The 23704-nt window shown below is 37.5% G+C and overlaps 1 protein-coding gene across 50 annotated transcripts in view; it reads left to right on the plus strand.

Moving 5' to 3' along the window:
* Positions 1 to 23704, plus strand: part of EIF4G3 (eukaryotic translation initiation factor 4 gamma 3) — a 319514-nt gene that overhangs the window by 188785 nt on the left and 107025 nt on the right. For 35 of the 50 annotated variants that reach the window (XM_070510795.1, XM_070510807.1, XM_070510812.1 and 32 more), the window contains 2 exons: positions 2309 to 2417; positions 8802 to 9641. In XM_070510795.1, coding sequence (XP_070366896.1) covers positions 2309 to 2417; positions 8802 to 9641 — 949 coding nt within the window. The remainder of the gene's footprint in view (positions 1 to 2308; positions 2418 to 8801; positions 9642 to 23704) is intronic. The other 15 variants (XM_070510800.1, XM_070510804.1, XM_070510813.1 and 12 more) reach the window with 1 other exon arrangement.

Consider the following 23704-nt stretch of genomic DNA (forward strand, 5'->3'; position numbering starts at 1 on the left):
AATGCATGCAGCATTGGAAGTAATGTTTTGAGTCACAATATTCAGTATGTTTCCTGATTTTTCTCACTTACCAATTAGATAAAATAAGCTATAATTATTTGTGCTTTGGAAAGATAAGGAACTCCTTTGTAACAGGCTATTTATAGTTATTTCATTGGGAGAAAAGAGATTAGAGGTTAAGCTAAAATTAGAGATTATCCTAAATGAAAATTAATCAAACAAGATCAAAGTATTAAATTATATTGTATTTTAATATATTATCATTTTCTTGGTAGCATCAGAAGGTTAGAGAATGTTAAAGCTGAAAGGGACTGTAGGATCTTTAGTTTCTTTTCGTTTTACAGCTGAGGAAACAGTACTTTCTTAGCATTTTGTGGCTGTTTAACTATGTACTAGATATTTGGAACTATGATTTAACCGACATGTTATCTCACTCCTTTCTTATAAACGTTTGTACGTAAAATCTTTCTAGGTTTTTGTTGCTTTGAAATTGTCTGTGAGTTGTCTCTTTAATATGATTGAACGTATTTTTAGATTGAAAAAACTCTCTGATCTATACAGATTTATAGGTATCAATAGCCTTTTACTGTCTTAAACATCTCACCTTATCTCTGGATGTCATTTTGGTGACCTACTTCTAGCAATTACCCATTTCCATTGTTAGTAATTTCCCAGGGAGTTGGAATAGTTAATATTTTCTTCCTTTCAGGTAAATGACACAATTTATAGATCTTTCTTTCCTGGGATATGCAGATGACTGTTGAATAAATGCTAAGTGGCATAGAATCTTTCCTTTGTTCTAGAGCGGTTTTCAACTGTAAAATTGAACTGAGTCCATATTTTCATTTATAGCTATGGAGGCTTCCTAATTTTTAAATTTCAATAATATAATTCTTTTCTAATGTAACTAAAGATTCAGAGTAGAGTAATGATGGTAGTACTATTCATTTATTTGGCCATGAATCAAAGTGAAAACAGTAACTCTTCATTTTTTATATATGACAATATAATTTTAGTAGTCTTCATTTAGAAGTAATTGTGGAATATGAGCACTTTGATGGTGTAATAAATAGGTTAAATAATAGTATTTCTCCCATTCCTCTTATTCTGTACAATCCATATATAGTCAACTGTAAATTGCATGTTGTACATTGTGAAGAGAATCATTAGTTAAATGACATAAGATAAGTGATATGTCTCTAAACTGATATATTTCATTTTATATTCCCATTTTATGGGGGACTTATTGACTTAAAAATATCTTTTATTAACTCTCACTTTTAGGTGGCCCTACCCACCCAAAATTGTACATACCTAATTTCCCCCTCCCCTCCAAAAGTAAAGAAAAGAAAATCAGAATTGTGCGGGGAGCTCTGCTGTGATGGGGCTGATAGAATTCAGTGTAGAAGATTATAGCTATCAAAAAATTGACCTTACATCTCCGAGGAGAGACACTGCTTTGTTTTGTGTAGCCCTCAAATCCAGAACAATTACCTGGGTGGACTGTGATCTAGAATGAGTATTCTTGTCCTTTTTTGTGTAATTTTTGTTCCCTTTACATTAAACAGTTGCTGAAATCGCTTCAACCTACTCTGCTGAGTTTTGATGGACATTGGTGATTCCAAAATTCTGGCTGAGTGAAAATGAGTTTCCTCTTAGCTCTGAAAGGCCAGATATTTTACTTAGATTTCTGACTCTGAAAAGATGTCATCCTTGACTCAGAACCTAAAGACATTTTAAGGTGAAAGTGCCTTTAGAGACTTTCCAAGTTGCATTTCACCCATGTGATTATGTGTACAAATTCTAGAATCACCCTTCAGTATTGTTTTCTTGAATCAGTAACTGGTTTTAAAACCCATCATGTTTTGTTTGTCCTGCTTTTGGCAGATGAACTACTTTGCTAGGTAGTTTATAAGTGAAGTTGACCAAATCCTTTTGGTCTTTGGGAGAATGTTAAATTCCCTCTCAGGTATGACATCTATTGTTAGGTGGGAAGTCTGTTTGTCCTTGGAAGGAACATAGAGAATGTTTTGTGCTAATGATTGTTGTGCTGTTGTCTCTTGCTGTGGTTAATAGTAATCATCTCTTTTCCTTCCCTTTCCCTGCTGCCTCTTTCCTTTCCTTTCCTGTCTTCTTGTGTACTTTTTGGATTTATTAAACTGGCCTATATATTTTTTCCTTGCTTTCCCTTTTTTTTAATTTTGTGATCTCCTGCCCCACTCTGTCTTCCCCACTTGCTTGGGTTCCATGTTGCTAGTTTTTATGTTCGCACGCTCATTATCACCCTTTTTTGTACTTCAAATCCCAGCAGCTGCCCAGCCAGGTCCCCGAGCACAGCCCTGTCGTTTATGGGACTGTGGAGAGCGCTCATCTTGCTGCCAGCACCCCTGTCACTGCAGCTAGCGACCAGAAGCAAGGTTTGTGTATGACTGTTTTCCTCCCTCTTTAGTGTCTTTTTAAATTAATTACCTTGTCCTTAGTGTTTAAGAGTAAAATATCTGAGGATTCTTTAGATACCCGCTTTTAAACAAAGGTTTGAGATGGGAAATCGGTGTTCTGCCTCTAGGAAAATAAAAAAGGGTGATTAGTAAAAGGTTTTTGTACATTTTATTAGTGTCTCATTGTCAACATATATTTATAGGTAAAAACTTAGCTTCCTTAAACAGTTTTTGCAACAAGGTTGGGTGAATAAATCAAAGTATATATTGTTTTGCAAGAGCACCACAGTTTTATTTATATATTCAACATGCTCCTGTGTACCTTGCTATTTTTAAAAACAAAAAATGTTTCTTCTTACAAGTTTGGCTTCTGTTGCCTCAGGTGGAGAGAGTACTGAGTTCTTGGTAAGTCAGTATGCTGTGTATCTTTGATTTCTTCGCTTACAGAACGGAATAAAGAAGACCTGCGCCACAGGGTTGTTGTGGGGACATGCCTAGCCTATAAAAAGGGCTTAGTAAATTATAGCCATTATTATTGATGCAGGAATCTTACTAAGGTCTCTACTCCTATTGACCGTGAACATAAAGTGCCAAATGTTTGTTGAAATAAATACACGTTGCCTTTTGGATTATGTATAGAAAACTTTAAGGGAAATCTCATGCCAGAAAGTAGGATATCACAGGCTCTCTCTCTTTTCTGCCTAGTTGGATGTAGGTTTACCTTAGCTAAAGTTGGGAGACAGTTCTCACCAGGCACAGGAGGAAGCAAATGACTTTGAGCATGCTTTTATAATGTTTCTGACTTCATTCTAAGAATAAATGGAAATTGTGTGTGTTTTCTATTTTCTTGAATCATTCATTCCTTTAAACTCCTTAATGTTCTATAGCTGGTTGTTAGTAAATTTACTTTCTAAAAATTATTCTTTAAAGAGAGTTTGGGAATTGGTGCATAAAATGGAGATATTTAATATTGTTGGTTTTTTACTAGATGCAACTTAATCACACTTACAGACTTCTGATGTATGATTTCAATGTTTTTTTACAGAATGCCAGGATAATATGGTGGTTTTCCCCCTTGAGTATTGAGGAGCCTAGGAAACTTGAACAGAGACAAGTCCTATATTGTATTTGTTTTATAAAATAGTTTTGGGCCAAAAGATAGGTAACAAACCCTAACCTGGCATGCTTATAAAACTTGCGCTGTCAGACACCTATTTCAGCTTTGTTTACGGTTAGAGAATCACGCACGCTTAACAGTAAATTTTTTAGTATTAAAGTCATTCACCTTGTAGGAGTGCAGTTTGTAGGCATTGTGGAAGACCACTTCCTACCTCCAACGAGAAAGCAGTTTGTTTTTGTTTTTGGTGGGGTTTTTTGTGTGTGTGCGTTTGTGGGTTTTTTTTTTTTTTTTTTTTTTGAGGAAGATTAGCCCTGAGCTAACATCTGCTGCCAATCCTCCTCTTTTCGCTGAGGAAGACTGGCCCTGAGCTAACATCCATGCCCGTCTTCCTCTACTTTATACGTGGGATGCCTACCACAGCATGGCATGCCAGGTGGTGCCATGTCCACACCTGGGATCTGAACCAGGGTACCCTGGACCGCCAAAGCAGAACATGTGAACTTAACTGCTGCACCACTGGGCCGGCCCCGAGAAAGCAGTTTTGAGTAAAAATTAAGAATATTTTCAATCTGAGTGCAAAATTATTTTCAAGGTATTCCATTTAAAACTTTATGTCATTACTTTTGCACAGTTGTAATCCTTTTACTAATTAGAATTATGCTAAGCGTATTGAATACTTATCATTCAGAGAGGCCTTAAATTATATCCTCTATGCAGACTTTGTAGCTGGACCACGATGTAAAGAAGTCATAATATACCTTGTTGATGATAACTCTGACCTGATAAGATTTTTAGATTATGAGACCTCTGCGTTGTGTTATATTTAGGCCTTGATTTCCAGAATTCTTGGCTTCTTCTCAGTCTTTTACACCTAGTGGAAATTTGAATTATAAAATCAACATTTCAAATTTGATATACGACATAGATATGAGTAAAATGGAAAATGTTTCAGGTTACCTTGATGAAAAGAAAGACTTGCATTTTAAGTGTATTTTATAGAGCTTATAAGTAACTCTTTGGGACTACTGCTGTTTTCCTCATAGTACCAACTATTCTCCAGAAAACTCAGTAAGGTAATTTTCTATTTCTAATTCTACCCATAGCTTGCCAGTAAATATATAAAATAGTTTTCAGGGTATTATTTTTTTAACCACATGTATATAAATTCAAATAATTTTAGAAAGGTCTCACCATTTTTCAGAGTTTTTTTAAAAGAAATTTTAAAATTTTCTTCATAACTATAGATTCCTTTTGAAATTAAAGTAGGATGTTAAAATGCACTATTTTCAAAGATTGCTCTGCTACTCCCAGAATCAATAGATTCTGCATTCTGCACTCAGACTGGTTTTTCTCTTTCGATGGGAGGATCATTTCTGAGGATTTGCACTAGGTAACAGAATCCTATGTTAGCCCCAAAGTCTCCCACCAGCTTGATTCACCTAAATACTTCTTTTTCCGTAAGCCTTTTTTTCTGAATTAGAAGAATATGGTATTTGAAATCATTTTCGGGTTCCAGCATTGCTAATTATATGACCTTTGACCTAGGATCTCTAAAATCTCTAGTTTCCCCATCTGTAGAATATGAACATAATAGTTTCTACCCCAGTGATGGTTGTAAGTATTAAAGGACCTATGTATGCATAGTATTTCACCCAGTTCCTGGCACATAATAAGTGCTTAATAAATGTTAACTGCCATTATTAAGCTTCTGGTTTTCTCAGAATTTTTGATGTGAACAGCTGGAATGGTTACATGAAGACCAAGTTTCTAGACAAATATTCCATTTCCCATTTGTTTGGTACTTTATAAAGAGACAGAGAAGACCTCCACTTTGTTTATAGAGAGAAAGATGGTTGAATGAATTGAAATCTTTGGTGTTGATGATGTATAGACACAGCTTAAATGGTTATTGTTTGATGTTCTTTGAGAAAGTTCGTTCAGCCCAGTGTACTGAAGATACGGTATGGATAATTCAAATAAGTTATTTGTGCCCTGGTCTTCAGGCCTTTTGAAAGCACTTGGTGTAGAATAGCTATTCTGTTGTAATTCAACCATTTATAGCAGTGTAGCTCCGCTGGGGCTCTCTTGGCATTTAGGACAGGACTGTTCTCTGTCAAATGAGACTATCCTTCAGATTTCAGGATGCTTAATCTCTGCCCATTAAGCACCTTCTGAGTCACATGAGGCTCAAGGCAACAGAAAGCCACCCATCTAGCTGGTAGATGCCACCACCATATGAGAAAAGGGAACAGTTTTTTTCCTTCTTCTTTACAATGTGATACTTATTAGAGAAACCATAGATAAAGCAGAAAGAAAAAACTATCTCATTTCATTATCCAGAGCCATTGTTAATAAACTGTGTGTAATTCCAGACTTTCCCATGTGCATATCTTAGTATTTTTTCAAGTTACGAAATTAGGTTTATGCTCTACATACAGTGTTTTGCCCTGCTTTTTGTCTTTTTTGGGGTTTTTTTTTTTTTTTTTTTTGAGGAACATCAGCCCTGAGCTACCATCTGCCACCAATCTTCCTCTTTTTGCTGAGGAAGACTGGCCCTGAGTTAACATCCGTGCCCATCTTCTTCTGCTTTATATGTGAGATGCCTACCACAGCATGGCTTGCTGAGTGGTGCCATGTCCGCACCTGGGATCTGAACTGGCGAACCATGAGCCGCCGAAGTGGAACGTGCGAACTTAACTGCTGCGCCACCAGGCCAGCCCCGTGCCCTGCTTTTTAAAAAACATATCTTTTATTATAAATAGCTTTCCAAATCATTAAATACTCTTTTAAAAGCCTATTTTAAATGATTGCATAATATACCATTAGATGCCCAGGCCACCATTTCTTTAACAAGTCCCCCATTGTTAGACATTTAGTCTATTTCCCTTTTTCTTTTCTATTATAGTGTTGCCTTATATATTCCAGACCTCTGACTTTGCTCACTCTTGCATGATTATTCCCTTAGAAAAAATTCTTAAAGATGGAATTTCCACAAATTCCTAAAGATAGCCAAATGGTATATTTAATGCAATATATTAGGTTTCAAACTATATCATGTCTCTGCAAAGTATACTCTTAATAGTGAAAGTTCTTAGATAAAAATCAATGTTCTTTATTCAGATCTACTCTATTATACTTTCCAGCTTCCTGTATTAAAGCTTCAATGAATGAATTTAAGGACTTTTATTTCAGAATGAAGGGCTCTGAAAATAATTAACTTTTTTTGTTTCTGATTTTCTTCATTAATGTTTGATTTTTCTCAAGAGTATATTATTTCAGTCTTAGGTCTGCTTTTGTTTGATTTTTTTAATATCAGAAATTTTATTTCCCCAAATTAATAATTGAATCAACATACTCATTAGACTGTTAATGTGAGAATTATCATTTTCTCTTGTTTAATTTACTACATCTAGGTTCCATTCACTGGTCATAAAGGGTGGTATTCTGATGTGCTTTCACGGTAGTATCATGTAATCTGGGTGACCCATGTAGCAGTTACTCCAGTGAGTTGGAAATTATTTTCATTTGATATTTATTTTAATAAATACATATTTATTATATATGTCTCTCATTATAATACATACAATAGACTTTTCTGTGAAATATTTGTGTCTCTTGTCCTGGCAATTTCGTCTGAGGGATTTGGCAGTGAGAGCCTCTATTGATCTTATTTCTTCACTACAGTAAATAGACAGAGTTCAGTTTACGAAGTCCTGGCCTCTATCCCCATATTAAAGTGAATTTTAAGGCCAGTAAAAGTAGTTACAGTGAATGAATTAGCCTTTAACAGCTTAATGCTAATATTTACCATCTATTTATCTGATTTACAGATCATATTTTCTTTGACAGACTTAACTGCAATTTATTGTAAATACTCATTTTCACTGATTCATAAAGATTTCTGGCAGAGAAAGTAAAGTCCCTTTCTGTTTAGATTGTCTTTTAGTAGTGCTTAAAATTTTTGTTTACATCTGATAAACAAACTCACGAGTATCTGTTTTTCCAATGGAGCCTGTTTTTCGTGCTCAGGAAGCACAAGTCTGGCAACCAGTGTAAGTCTCCTGTGCTTCATCCTCCCAGGGATGAGTCACGTATCAGTTTACCTGGAATTCTAAAATAGGGAAATTTTCATGAATTAGAGTTCCTTGTACTTTTAAGGTACCTTTATTATGATTATCAATTTATCTCTCACTCTTGCTTTCATTCTTTTTTTTGTCTATACAGACACACATTTACATTCTCGGATATTTCAGAAATATATGTTATGTTCTTATTTTCTTGGACTTGATTTTCTGAATATAAAGAATATTTTTTACAATTGAAGATACAAGATAAATTTCCTTTTTTTTTTTCTTCCCTTTTTCTCCCCAAAGCCCCCCTGGTACATAGTTGTGTATTCTTTGTTGTGGGTCCTTCTAGTTGTGGCATGTGGGACACTGCCTCAGCGTGGTTTGATGAGCCGTCCCATGTCGGCACCCAGGATTCAAACCAACGAAACACTGGGCCGCCTGCAGCGGAGCGCGCGAACTTAACCACTCGGCCACGGGGCCAGCCCCAAATTTCCATTTTTATACCTTCATATTACTTCTGGTTATATAGCTCTTTTGAAAAATGAAAGTTAAGTTAATTTCTAAATGAATTTTTATCTTTAAGAACTTGATTTCACTAATAGTAAATTTCATTGATAATAAATGACACCATGATACTTTCTCTTAAAACATAGCTTTTTATACAAATAAAAATTCTTTATAAAAATCCCCTCAAATGCAGAAATATAGAGAATAAAAAGTATCAGTTTATAATAATTTAATCTCAAGTTATTTGCCCTTGAACTGTCCTGCCACTATGGTGTATTTTTGGTAGAAAAATTTTCTACAGGGAACAAGATACAGTAGAGATGAATGAAGGTCTCTCTACCTTAAAGAAAAGCCCCACTGTCATCTCAAGAATGGTTTAACTTTAGGTGTGATGAACTTTTTCTGTTGTATTCTTGACATAATCATTTAGTGAGTTGATTCCTTCTCTTACTCCAAAATAAACTTTATATGTATTGGAGATCAAGTATAGTGGGTGTAATTAGAAAAGACAATATGATCATGCTTTTCAAGTGGCAGAATAATATTTTGGTCTCTCTTCTGCTGCCCATCATTTATGGTAAGAGATAAAAGAATTAGCTTAAAATATACAATATAATCTCTGATGCAAGAATTACTCTTAAAACTCTTTTATTTTTTTTTTCCTAGAAGAGAAGCCAAAACCAGATCCAGTGTTAAAGTCTCCTTCCCCAGTGCTTAGGCTAGTTCTTAGTGGAGAGAAGAAAGAACAAGCAGGCCAGACATCTGAAACTACTGCAGTGGAATCCATACCAGAGCTTCCTCTGCCTCCATCACCTACCACTGTTTCTCCACTTGCTCGAAGTACAATTGCTTCCCCAACCTCTGCTGCTCTTAGTAGCCAGCCAATACTCACCACTGCTATAGATGATAGATGTGAACTCTATTCCTCAAAAGAAGACACAATTCCTGTACCCAGCCCCGCATCTTGCACAGAAACATCAGATCCTTCACCAACAGACATAATTGATGATGATATATGCAAGAAATCTTGTAGTGTAGCACCTAATGATAGTCCACTGATTGTTAGTACTAACCTAATTAATGAAATGAATGGAGTTAGTGAGAAACTACCAGCCACGGAGAGCATTGTGGAAATAGTAAAACAGGAGGTATTACCATTGACTCTTGAACTGGAGATTCTGCAAAGTCCCCCAGAAGAAATGAAAGTGGAGTGTGTCCCAGCTCCCATCACCCGTTCCACAGTTCCTTCCTTTTCTCCATCTCCTCCAACTCCTCCAGTTTCTCCTCCTCTCACGGCAGTCATTATTGCTGCTGCCACCACTAATGTTAATACTGCTAGTGCTCCCACCGCAGTCCAGAGAGTCTTAGAAGAGGACGAGAACATAAGAACTTGCCTTAGTGAAGATGCACCAGAGATTCAGAATAAAATAGAGACAGAAGCAGATGAACAAACGGAAGAGATTGTGGATTCTCAAAACTTAAGTTCAAGAAAGAGCCCTGTCCCAGGTAAGCTGTTCTGCCATTAATTATCTTATGCTTGCTGAACATGAAAAAGAAGCAGTATTTGAGTTATTTTTTAGTTGACTACCTTCCTTGACTTCTTGAAACATCAAATGAATGCTGAAATTCCCAGTCTGATTTCTTCAATGGTGTGTTTTAGTGCAGCCTGCAAAAGAGTTACTCCATTGTCTAAAAATGCAAATGAAATTTCACATATGCAAAATGCCTCCAAGGTATATGTCAGTGTACATGTGTCTTTTGTTTTTATTTTTTTTTTGCCTCGCTCATATGAATCTGTTCCTCGGTGATTAATTTTGTTGCTTTGGGGCTGGAAACCAGTTAAACCTAGCATGGTCAATGGTCCTTGATCCTATCTTCGCAGAATTTGAAAACCCAGTCAATCCTAAACTTAACGGAACTCCTCTGTACCAGACCTCTTCTTTAATCTTGGATTTAGGAAAGTAGCAATGAGAATGTCAAAGGTTTATAACTAGTTCTGAAAAATGAAAGTGCACTTTCTGATTAACTCACAGATAAGTTTAATGCTCTTCCACTTTATTTTTTAAATTTTCGTTTTTCCTGTAATGTTAATTTTATCATTAGTATTATCAAAGTATTCTTCCCAATTCAAAATTATTTCTTCTTAATGTAGCATCACCTAGGATCTTAGAAACTAACCATTGAGTTTTTATAATTTTTTCAAAAGTTATGTAAGGCCTATCAACTATTCTAGAGTCTACAACCCATAAAAATGTGACTTTTAACAAGTCGGCATGGCCCATCTCCTGCAACATTGCCCTACGCAATATAATTTGCTCTCAGTATACCTGTTAGGTTGAATTACGCCATTTGACAAATGACTCCTCCCCCAGAAGTTGATCTAAATATGCACTGGGGAGGCTTTAGTCACCATCTCCAATATTTACTATCTAATTTGAGCTGTCTGATAGGGAAGCTTGACAAATCAAATACCTGATTCCTACTTTAAGATATGACTTTCCCATTCAACTCAATTCTTGGGACAGTTTCCTCTTGCACGTCCATGGAAAGTGTCTGGTTCCTTGGGTCGGTAGAATATCCAGTTCAACATGGTGAGCCAGAGCAGAAAAGCAAACAATGCATGGCAGTTGGGACAGAGAGAAATTTATCATACATGTTTGTAAATCACCTGTTTCCTCAACAGACTGGCCTCCGTTGGCATTAGTATTCATAGTGCCGTTAATTTTAGGAACCTTCTTCCTTGGTGGGATGATGACCTGGGGCTTTTCAGTTTTTTTTTTTTTTTTTATTAATGTTATGATAGATTACAACCTTGTGAGATTTCAGTTGTACATTTTTGTTAGTCATGTTGTGGGTATACCACTTCCCCCTTTGTGCCCTCCCCCCACCCCCCCTTTTCCCTGGTAACCACCGATCTGATCTCCTTATCAATATACTAACTTCCACCTATGAGTGGAGTCATATAGAGTTCGTCTTTCTCTGATTGGCTTATTTCGCTTAACATAATACCCTCGAGGTCCATCCACGTTGTTGTGAATGGGCAAATTTTGTCTTTTTTTATGGCTGAGTAGTATTCCATTGTGTATATATACCACATCTTCTTTGTCCATTCATCAGTTTCTGGGCATGTAGGCTGGTTCCACGTCTTGGCTATTGTAAATAATGCTGCGATGAACATAGGGGTGCAACGGACTCTTGAGAATTCTGATATCAGGTTCTTAGGATAGATACCCAGTCATGGGATGGCTGGGTCATAGGGTATCTCTCGCTGGCTTATTTCACTTAACATAATTCTCTCAAGGTCCATCCATGTTATTGCAAATGGAATGATTTTGTTCTGTTTTGCAGCTGAGTAGTATTCCATTGTATATATGTACCACATCTTCTTTATCCATTTGTCTGTTGATGGGCACTTAGGTTGCTTCCACGTCTTGGGTATTGTAAACAGTGCTGCAATAAACATTGGGGCGCACAGGACTTTTGGGATTGCTGACTTCAGGCTCTTTGGATAAATACCCAGTAGTGGGATGGCTGGATCGTATGGTAGTTCTATTTTTAGTTTTTTGAGGAATCTCCATACTGTTTTCCATAGTGGCTGCACCAGTTTGCATTCCCACCAGCAGTGTGTGAGGGTTCCTTTTTCTCCGCAACCTCTCCAACGTTTGTTGCTATTAGTTTAGATATTTCTTTCATTCTAACGGGTGTAAGGTGATATCTTAGTGTAGTTTTGATTTGCATTTCTCTGATGATCAGCGATGAGGAGCATCTTTTCATGTGCCTATTGGCCATCCGTATATCTTCTTTGGAGAAATGTCTGTTCATGTCTCCAGCCCATTTTTTTGATTGGGTTGTTTGATGTTTTGTGGTTGAGTTGCGAGAGTTCTTTATATATTAAGAATATTAAGCTTTTGTCAGATATATGACTTGCAAATATTTTTTCCCAGTTAGTGGGTTGTTTTTTTGTTTCAATCCTGTTTTCATTTGCCTTGAAGAAGCTCTTTAATCTGATGAGGTCCCATTTGTTTATTCTTTCTATTGTTTCCCTTCTCTGAGAAGGCATGGTGTCCGAAAAGATCCTTTTAATACTGATGTCAAAGAGTGTACTGCCTACGTTTTCTTCCAGAAGCCTTATGGTTTCAGGTGTCACCTTTAGGTCTTTGATCCATTTTGAGTTTATTTTGGTGAATGGTGAAAAAGAATGGTCGATTTTCATTCTTTTACATGTGGCTTTCCAGTTTTCCCAGCACCATTTGTTGAAAAGACTTTCTTCTCTCCATTGTATGCCCTCAGCTCCTTTGTCAAAGATAAGCTGTCCATAGATGTGTGGTTTTATTTCTGGGCCTTCAATTCTGTTCCATTGATCTGTGCACCTGTTTTCGTACCAGTACCATGCTGTTTTAATTACTATAGCTTTGTAGTATGTTTTGAAGTCAGGGATTGTGATGCCTCCCGTTTTGTTCTTTTTTCTCAGGATTGCTTTAGAAATTCGGGGTCTTTTGTTGCCCCATATGAATTTGAGGATTCTTTGTTCTAATTCTGTAAAGAATGTCTTTGGGATTCTGATTGGGATGGCGTTGAATCTGTAGACTGCTTTAGGTAGAACGGACATTTTAACTATGTTTATTCTTCCAATCCATGTACATGGAATGTCCTTGCATCTCCTTATGTCGTCATCCAATTCTCTCAGAAAGGCCTTGTAATTTTCATTGTATAGGTCCTTCATTTCCTTAGTTAAATTTACCCCAAGGTATTTTATTCTTTTTGTTGCAATTGTGAATTGTATTGTATTCTTGAGTTCTTTTTCTGTTGGTTCATTACTGGAGTATAGAAATGCTACTGATTTATGCAAATTGATTTTATACCCTGCAACTTTGCTGTAGTTGTTGATTACTTCTAAGAGTTTTCCAATGGAGTCTTTGGGGTTTTCTATATATGAGATCATGTCGTCTGCAAACAGCGAGAGTTTCACTTCTTCCCTCCCTATTTGGATTCCTTTTATTCCTTGTTCTTGCCTGATTGCTCTGGCCAGGACCTCCAGTACTATGTTAAATAAGAGTGGTGATAGAGGGCATCCTTGTCTCATTCCTGTTTTCAGGGGGATGAGGTTCAGTTTTTGCCCATTCAGTATGATGTTGGCTGTGGGTTTGTCATATATGGCCTTTATTATGTTGAGGTAGTTTCCTTCTATGCCCATTTTGTTGAGAGTTTTTATAATAAATGGCTGTTGGATCTTGTCAAATGCCTTCTCTGCATCTATTGAGATGATCATGTGGTTTTTATTCCTCAGTTTGTTGATGTGGTGTATCACGCTGATTGATTTGCGGATGTTGAACCATCCCTGTGTCCCTGGTATGAATCCCACCTGATCATGATGTATGACTCTTTTGATGAATTGCTGAATTCTGGTTACCAAAATTTTGTTTAGAATTTTTGCATCTATGTTCATCAGTGATATTGGCCTGTAGTTCTCTTTTTTCGTGGTGTCCTTGTCAGGTTTTGGTATCAGCGTGATGTTGACCTCATAGAATGTGTTAGGAAGTGTTCCATCTTCCCTAATTTTTTGGAATAGCTTGAAAAGGATAGGTATTAAATCCTCTCTGAAAGTTTGGTAGAATTCCCCAGGAAAGCCATCTGGTCCTGGGGTTTTATTCTTTGGGATGTTTTTGATTGCTGTTTCAATCTCTTTCCTTGTGATTGGTCTGTTCAAATCGTGTGCCTCTTCTTGAGTGAGCTTTGGGAGATTGTAGGAGTCCAAGAATTTATCCATTTCCTCTAGGTTATCCATTCTGTTGGCATATAGTTTTTTGTAGTATTCTCTTATAATCTGTTGTATTTCTGCAGAGTCTGTTGTTATTTCTCCTCGCTCATTTCTGATTTTGTTTATTTGAGCTTTCTCCCTTTTTTTCTTTGTAAGTCTGGCTAGTGCTTTGTCAATTTTATTTATCTTCTCAAAAAACCGGCTCTTTGTCTCATTGATCCTTTCTACTGCCTTTTTTGTTTCAATAGTATTTATTTCTGCTCTGATTTTTATTATTTCTCTCCTTCTGCTGACTTTGGGCTTCATTTGTTCTTTTTTCTCTAGTTCAGTTAGGTGTGCTTTAAGGTTGCTTATTTGGGATTTTTCTTGTTTGTTAAGATGTGCCTGTATTGCGATGAATTTTCCTCTTAATACAGCTTTTTTTTTTTTTTTTTTTTTTTTTAAAGATTTTATTTTTTCCTTTTTCTCCCCAAAGCCCCCCGGTACATAGTTGTGTATTCTTCGTTGTGGGTTCTTCTAGTTGTGGCATGTGGGACGCCGCCTCAGCGTGGTCTGATGAGCAGTGCCATGTCCGCGCCCAGGATTCGAACCAACGAAACACTGGGCCGCCTGCAGCGGAGCGCGCGAACTCAACCACTCGGCCACGGGGCCAGCCCCCCCTTAATACAGCTTTTGCTGTATCCCATATGAGTTGGTATGGCATGCTATCATTTTCATTTGTTTCCAGGTTATTTTTTGATTTCTTCTTTAATTTCTTCAATGATCCATTGCTTGTTCAGTAGTGTGATGTTTAGTCTCCACATCTTTGTGCCTTTCTCAGTTTTTTTCTTGTAATTAATTTCTAGCCTTATAGCACTATGATCTGAGAAGATGCTTGTTATTATTTCAATTTTTTTAAATTTGTAGAGGCTTGCCTTGTTTCCCAACATATGGTCTATACTAGAGAATGTTCCATGTGCACTTGAGAAGAATGTGTATTCGGCTCCTTCAGGGTGGAGTGATCTATATATGTCTATTAAGTCCAATTGTTTTAGTTTTTCATTCAGCTCCACTATTTCCTTGTTGATTTTCTGTCTGGATGATCTGTCCATTGATGTGAGTGGGGTGTTGAGGTCTCCTACTGTTATTGTGTTGTTTTTAACATCTTCCTTTGGGTCTGTTAATAGTTGCTTTATGAATCTTGGTGCTCCTGTGTTGGGTGCATAGATATTTATAAGCATTATTTCTTCTTGATGAAGTGTCCCTTTGATCATTATATATTGCCCCTCTGTGTCTCTCTTTACCTGTCTTATTTTGAAATCCACTTGGTCTGATATGAGAATTGCAACACCTGCCTTTTTTTCCTTGCTATTTGCTTGAAGTATTGTCCTCCACCCCTTCACCCTGAGTCTGTGTTTGTCCTTGGGGCTGAGGTGTGTTTCCTGGAGGCAACAAATTGTTGGATCGTGTTCTTTAATCCATTTTGCCACTCTGTGTCTTTTTATTGGAGAGTTCAATCCGTTCACATCGAGAGTGATTATTGATGCATGTGGACTTAATGCTGTCAATCTGTCACTCATTATCTTGTTTTCCTGCGTTTCTTTTCCTGTGTGCTTTAGATTACCCATTTAATACTGCAATTTCTCTTGCTGGGTTTCTTAGATTTTTCCTTATCTATGATTTGTGACTCTGTTCTGTACTTTATTTTAGTGTCTACCTTGAAGTTTGTATTTAGAATCTCGTGTATAATATAGTCTGTTCTCTGGTGGTCTCTTACTTACTCGACCAATACTGATTTAGACCCTTTGCTCTTCCCCTCCTAAATAATTTTTTCATTTCTTATTCCAACTCATGTGATGAATTTGTAGTTAGAGTGCTAAGCTCGTCCTTGTTTTGGTAGTTTCCTTATTTTTACCCTAATGCTATAGTTGAATATTTGCTATCCTGTTCTGGTTCTATCCATCGGTCTCCCTAGTCTGTGGATTGTGTCCCCTTTCTCCCTTTTTTCTTTTTTTCAAGTATGAGAGCCTTCTTGAGGATTTCTTGTAATGGAGGGGTTTTAGTTACAAATTCCCTTAACTTTTGTTTGTCTGGAAAAGATTTAATTTCTCCCTCATATCTGAAGGAAATTCTTGCTGGATAGAGTATTTTTGGCTGAAGGTTTTTATCCTTTAAAGGTTTGAATATATCACTCCATTCTCTCCTAGCTTGTAGGGTTTCTCTAGAGAAATCCGCTGACAGTCTGATAGGGGCTCCTTTATAGGTTATTCTCTTTTTTTTTTTCTTACTTCCCTGAGTATTCTTTCCTTATCATTCCTATTTGCCAACTTTACTATTATGTGCCTTGCGGTGGGTCTTTTTACATTGACAAATCTAGGAGAGCTAAAATCCTCCTCTACACACCTTTCTCCGTTGATCCCTAGATTTGGGAAGTTCTCTTCAATAATTTCGTTAAGCACACTTTCTGCTCCATTTTCCTTTTCCATATTCTCGGGAATTCCTATGATCCTTATGTTCTTACTCCTCATTGAATCCATTATCTCTTGGAGATTTTCCTCATTTTTTTTAATTCTTAGTTCTCTGTCTGGCGCCATTCAGCCTGTCTATCTTCGATTATGCTAATTTTCTCCTCTATGTTGTCTACACGGGCATTCAGGGAATCCGTATTCTGTTTTATCTGGTCCATTGTGTTTTTCATCTCAAGTAATTCTCTTTGATTCTTCTTTGTGATTTCAATCTCTTTTGTGAAGTAACTCCAGAACTCGGCTTGTTTCTCTGTCTTTCTCTCTACCTCATTGAGGTTTTTGATTATAGCTGCTCTGAATTCATTATCAGTTAGTTTACCTAATTCCAAGTCCTCAGGACTTAATTCTGTGTTTTTATTGTTTTCCTTCTGGTGTGGGGCTTTTATAAATTGCTGGAGGGTAGAGGAGCGGTTTTTTCTCATGGTGGTAGAATTCAGTTGCAGTTACAGCCTGTCGCCACTGGATGTGGGTCGAGAGTGGCGTGTTAGCTCTCCGCCTTGGGGCAAGATGGCTGCGCCCACTGGCTCTTCTGGGGGGGAGGGCCTGTTACACGCGCCGGTCTGGATTCAGATCAGTTCTGTTCTCTGGTCTCCCAAGGCCCTTGATTTATAGGGTCCCCGCGGACGGAAGCTTTCCCCCCGTCAGCAGGTCTCCACTGAATCAGCGGCAGGAGTCCTGGATGATACCCAGGTTGCGCGGCCGACCTGGGGCTTTTTTTTGTCAGTCATTCTTTGAAAAAACAATCTTAGTTTTGGTGTGGCTATAGGTGAATGCACTGTAAAGACCACTTGTTTGTCTGAGAACACTAATTTGTTTGACCCTTCATTGTTTCCTTTCCTTTACCCACCTGTGAGTTGTCATTTCAACAACTAGTGATGCAGTAATTCCAAAAACAGGAGCTGCTATTAAAGCAGCTATTAAAGGTAAATGTTTAAAAAAATCAAAACAAATAACAGAAGAAAAACAAAGCAATCATAAGAAATGCAAGTCAAAGATGCAAACCATACTTCAGAGCTGAAATAAGTGTAAAGTAAGGCCCTGTACCCAAGTATACTTCCACTCATCCCGGGCATTCCCCTCCTTTTCAGCAGTTTGTCACATAGGTGACCTGATATTGTGAGACAGGGCCCAGAGATAAGTGGGATAGCTAGAAAAGAAGGAGCTGTCTTTTGCATGATTAGGGATGAGGTAGAGGTTGGTGATGTCGGGAAGTAAAGTGTCTTGGCATTTTTGTGGTTTCATGATATTTTTAACCTATAAATGTATTTTAAAGGAACTTAAAGTTCTGGAATTTCCCTTTTTATCTTACACTCTTCAAAATGCAAAGTAAGTGAACCTCAAGAACCCATGTAACTCTCACATTTTTTAAATTATAAGGCTACCAGAAACTTTCCTGACTCTCTCATTTCTGTATAAGTATTTTTAATGTTATTGCCACAAAAGTTAACAATGAAAATTTAAATTATCAGCATTTTTTTTTAGATACATCTATGTGAAGTTGTCATGTTCTTAATGACTACAATCTTATTTGCACTTTGTTACTTACTATACCTTGTTTAATTTGAGGGGTTATTAAATCATAACAATTTGGTTTGGGTATCAGTCTTTTGTTGTTGACTTTTGAAAAGTTCTTACTGTCTCTTCCTGTGGATGAAACACTTTAAAGATGGCTTCAGAAACCATTTGCTTCTGACAGGTGTGTTGCATAAAAATACACAGAACTGTTCTAGATCATATTTCTGACTGGAGCAAAATGTAGCATTTCTGGATGCTTAAATGTTGAAGAACAAGCCTTGTAAACTGAGAATTGTGTGTGTTTGTCTGCAGTGTACTCTGAAAAGCTTCAGAGATTGGCCACACTTTTTACTTGAATCATTACTTGATTAGTATAATCACTTTAATAATTAAATGTGCAAAAATCTGTATTAGTTGATGATTTCTTGAAGTCTTAGGAATTTTTATTCTGGTTTTTGTATACTTGGTATGGAAGAGAAGAGAATTTTAGAACTTGCGGAAAAACATCATCCACAAATTCATTTTGTACAATTTCCTGAATGCATATACTGTGTAACATGAACTTTTCCCCTTTTTACAATAGTAGTGATTTTTCTTTTTCTTTTTTAATCTCTTGGTTATAAAACTATTTGAAATTCTTTGGGTGGAAGGAGGTTTCTAATCTTTCTATTTTGTCTTCCGGCTCTTGCTCAAAGTACATTGTTTCTTTGTATATTCTATAAATCTGTTTTATGAACTCATCTTCAGCTCAACTTTCCTGGATATAGACTGAGGGCAAGTCCTCCCAAAGCAGGTTTGTACTTACTGTATCTACCACATGTCCTGGGGAAAGCATTAGCTGGAACTTAATTGAGTCTAATCTTCTAAACCTACTTTTATACCCTAAACAAAATGTGGAGGCGTTCCTTGTGGATAGTAATTTTCAGGATGACAGCAGTCCCTGTCCACCCAGCTGAAACCAAACCTCCTTCCTTTTCATCACTCTGTGTTGGTTCACTGGTTTATTTTGTTCAGTTTTATTGTTTTGCTACCTTTTCACTAAGGCTGTCACTCTGTTAGGGGTCTCAGGGCTTTTTTGTGAGAATCTCAGTTCTAAATCCTCACTTTGCAGGGCTCCAAGATCTATCTCCCACAAGGGTGTTAAAATGTAAACTCCTTAGGTGTAGAGACTAGCACAGCATCCCGCAGCCCCAGTAGTGTAGTAGCTACAGGAGTAGCAGCAACTGACCTTGTTGACGTGGCTTCCAGGAGTTTCCCTTATATCCTGGTAAGCTCAGCTAAGGTGGAGGGATGGTTTTCAAATTCTTGGGTTGCAAGATGAGAGATTTATTTCTCAAATGGAGATCTGATTGTAAGTTTTGGCAGACGCTAATAAAATACTGATGCATACAGCCAATCAAATTGCTGTTTTTTCTTTTGGTTTTGATTTACTTCTGTATAAAAGGAGCATACATTAAAAGTAAGCGTCAAACCAGAGAAATAAAAGTCTTTCAGTTTGGTTAGGCTAACCTGAGAAAACACTCATTTGAAAACCATAGTCTGAAGGTCAGCTGCAGCGATAGGGAATTTGAAATTCTTATCTTTGCTCAACTTACACTCCTAAGAAGTACTTGAAATATCCCTGGAAGATTTAGTTGCTGGGACCAAGAATAGGTTACCAGCGGTTTGAGCGTCCCACAAGCCTAATCCCCCTCTAATGTGCACCCCTACAATTTAACTTCTTATATTTCTCTAGAGAAATATGTTCTGGAGCCTTGGGAACAGCACTTCTTATATGTTCCTGGTTCCATGTCATTTATCAAAACCAGCAGAGCAATCCTTAAAGCAAGGACTCAGCTCTCTTTTTCAGAGGTTTGAGTCTGAATGATCCTTGGGAATAAGTAAATTAAAATTATGGGTTTTCTCCACCTTTTTGTAAAAAATATTTTCAACAGGGCTGTCTAAAGAGTACATTTCTGCCGTGTCACTCCTACTTTCATGTTATCTTCCTCAGTGAAATCTTAATCATATTCTGGAGATTCCTGGTGCTGGGTCCAATTCTGTCTTTCATGTGCTGCAGAATGAGCCCAGACACCTGATGGTGGAGTTTGCTAACAGGCTTAGATGCCGAGTCTTCTGGCAATCACCTTGCACAGTTGCTCCTTGCCTCTTCATATGGTATACGCTTCCCCACTATTTATAGTAGTTGCTTTCTTTGCAACATGAGCCTTGAAATTTCATTCATTGGATATTAATTTAACTTAGTCATACATATTTTCATGGACAGACATAGATTCTTCATTCACAGTTTAGCGCGCTTTTTCCTGTCTCTGGTAATTAATCTGCCTCCCAAGGAAACCTGCTTCTAGACAGGGCAATCCCGACAGCTTAGGGGAATGCTGTTCCCTCTCAGGCAAGAGAAAGCTGTCTTCAGGAAAACCCAGCCTTGCTGAAAGCTTTCCCCCTCTCTGATGTCCGTCTTCACTGTGCACACAGTAGTCTGGAGACCTGTTTCCAATATCTTTAACAAGACAATTTTCCCAACTACTGCAGAAAAGTGTCCAAAATGCATTTCCTTCAGTATATGTCTTTTCTCCATTGTCTGTCTGTCTTTCTTTCTTTTTTTTTTTTAGGACGATTGGCTCTGAGCTAACGTTCATGCCCATCTTCCTCTACTTTTATATGTGGGATGCCTATCACAGAATGGTGTGCCAAGCGGTGCCATGTCCACACCCTTCCCTGGCATACCATTATTCCTATTTTGCTGTTTTGCTGATAACAAAAATAAGCGATTGAGTAACAAATTGGGTTTCTCAGGGTCACAGGAAGAGTTAGAACCCAAACCTTCATTTACCTCCCGTTTCTATTATTCTTTCTAACATGCTTTCCACATTGATCTAAAGTTCAATTTCTATTGAATTTCTAGAAAATTCTTTTAATATTTTAATAATTTAGGGATTATACCATTGTGCAGTTTCAAAGAGAAATGTGAAAGCCCACCCCCTTCAAGCACAATGGTTAATGAAGGTCTGCTATGAGTCAGTCATTGTTCTGGGCACTTGAGATTCATGAATGAAGAAGCCAAAGATCCTACCATAGTTGTACGTTAGAAAGTTTAAATTGGATAGAAATAACCAAGCAGGGTAAGGAATGCTGGAGGGGCAGCAGGTTGTAGTATTTAAATAACATGATCAGAGTTGTGGGCCTTAACAGAAGATGAGATTTGAGCAAAGATGCAGAAGGATGATTATCTGAGATATCCTCTTACCAAAATCTGTGATTTTTTTCCTATCCCTTTTTCCTTTTGAGAAACAGCGCTATACCCCATCTTCTCTGTTCTTCAGTTCCGATAGGCAGAGCACTGCTGGGTCATACCACTGTGAATGCAAGTGGCTCTACAGGTTTGCGCTCTCCACCCCCAACCATTCCTTTTATGACCTTCCTCTTCTAAAATCCTGTCCTCAGCCCAACCCTCCTCACCCTCAGCAGATGACCTTGTGTCTCTTTATTTAGAAAATCGAGTGCATTGAATATACCTTTTTCAGCCTTCTGTTGGAGCTGCAAACCTGTCTCTATCTGAACTTTGATTGATCTCTATTAGTTGTCCCTTGCAATCTCACATGTACTCACTGCCTCTCCACGGACTTCTTTCTCATTATCAATATGCTGAAGTCTCTCTCATACCAAAACGTTCTCTCAGTCCTCCCTGTCCATTTACCTGCCATTTAAACTCGTTGCTCTTCGTTTCACCCAAACTACTCAGGAGTAGTCTACCATTTCTACTTCTACCCTGTTCACTATTCAACTAGTATAATCTGATGTATGCTTCCAACATGCTAGTTGACCTTCCCTCAGCAGGATCTCCAATGGATGTAAGTTTTTCTTATTGGTCTTTTTTACTGCATTTAACACTACTGATTGCTCTCTCCTTTTTTTCTTTGTTAGATTTCTAGGGTATAGTTTATATGCAGTAAAATTCACTCTCTTTAACATTCATTTCTGTGAATTTTGACAGTCATGTAATCACCACCATAGTCAAATTATAGAACAGTTCCATCACCCAAAAAAATTCCCTCGTATTTGGATCATGTTCTAATTCCGTTACTGTTCAACACATTTTTCATTGGTGATTTCATCTACTCTAACAGTAGATGGCTTTCAGTGGGATATGCTAATGTCTTCCCAATTTTTATCTCCATCCCAACTTCTCTTCTGAGCTTCAATCTTAGATTTCCAATTGCCTGCCAAAAATCCCCACTGGAAAATCCCAGAGTCATCTCAGATACAGCATGTCTAATACCAAAATAACCACCTGTTCCTCTACACCAGTTCCTTTATCTCAGTTAGTGGCACTTGCTTTAATTAAGCTAAAATCCTGAGCCCGCTGTTGAAGGACTTCTCCCTTGAGTCACTCTTCTTTCGAATACAGTCATTTAACAAGGTTCTCTGAGTTTACCTGATATGGTGGTTGAATCTGTCCCCTCCTCTTCATTTTCTTCTACTGCTACCTTAGATCTGCACTTTGGTGTGGATGCTTCTCATTTCCCTGGCTCCAGTTTTGCCCACCTTCAAGTTCATTCTCCACCAACCAGTCATCTCTTTAAAATATAGATCTGACCTTGTCACTCCTCTTTCATATTTCTGCTTAGACCTTTAGAGTATTGGGTGGCTGTGGGGGGCATTCACCTTCTAGATAAATTCTAAGAGTCTCGCTTTTTACTATAAGATCTTCTTATATTTAGTTATAGCAGCAATCTTCTGAGTATATATACATAGGGTCTGAATGTAACTTTTCATGTATTTGGTTAATCTAAACACTAGCAGTAAAGTGTAGTAATCAAGATCAAGGCAAAAGAGTCAGACACTCCTGAGTCTTAGCCTTTCCCCTTGTCTGTCTCTTTGACTTTGGGTGAGTTTCGTAACCTCTCTGAGTCTTTTTCTCATCCAAAAAATGAAGATAATGATAGTATTTGCTTCATAAAGTTACAATGAAGATGAAATGTGGTTTATGTAAAGTACTTAGCACAGTGACACACACGAAGAACTCTATAAATGTTAAATATTATTAATACTTCTATTTTTCAACTAATATTAAGGGCCCAAATATTCCCTACAAACTGTACTAATATACACGGAATAAATGGGTATTGTGATCTCTGCCCTTAGGAATTTATGTTCCACAGAAGAGAAGCTCAGTATCCTCCAAAAAGCTCTTAGTTACATCCTGGGCATGAGATGGTAGAGAATCCCTTAGAGTAGTCCCCATGCATATATAACTTTGAGTAAAGGCATTTGTACCTCTTATGTCATTTAATCTTCACAGGGGTCAAACACATCTCAAAGAGACCTGTGCTGTCATTTGAAAGAGAGAAGGTCTGCTTAGAACAGTGAATTTCAAGGAGAGTCTGTACCATTGAAAACCTTAATGTGTCCATTAAAGTACAGGCTAGTAATAACATTATTAACTTCCTGTTAATAGGTCAGGAGTAGAAAATTAGGAAGAAAGGCAAGGAGAAAACTGAAAGGAATGGAGAAAAAATGAATAAGACAGCCAAAAAAGTGGAAACAACCCAAATGTCCACCAGCTGATGAATGGATAAAGAAAATGTGTGTGTAAAATATGGAATATTATTCAGCCATGGAAAGGAATGAAGTACTGATACGTGCTACAACATGGATGAACTTTGGAAACATCCTAAGTGAAAAAGTCACAAAAGAACACATATTGTATCATTCCATTTCTGTGAAATGTCCAGGACAGGCAAAGCCTTTGCGATAGAAGGTAGATTAGTGGTCTAGGGGCTGGGGAAGAG

This window comes from Equus asinus, chromosome 5, assembly GCF_041296235.1.
Source record: "Equus asinus isolate D_3611 breed Donkey chromosome 5, EquAss-T2T_v2, whole genome shotgun sequence".
In the NCBI taxonomy this organism is placed as follows: Eukaryota; Metazoa; Chordata; class Mammalia; order Perissodactyla; family Equidae; genus Equus; species Equus asinus.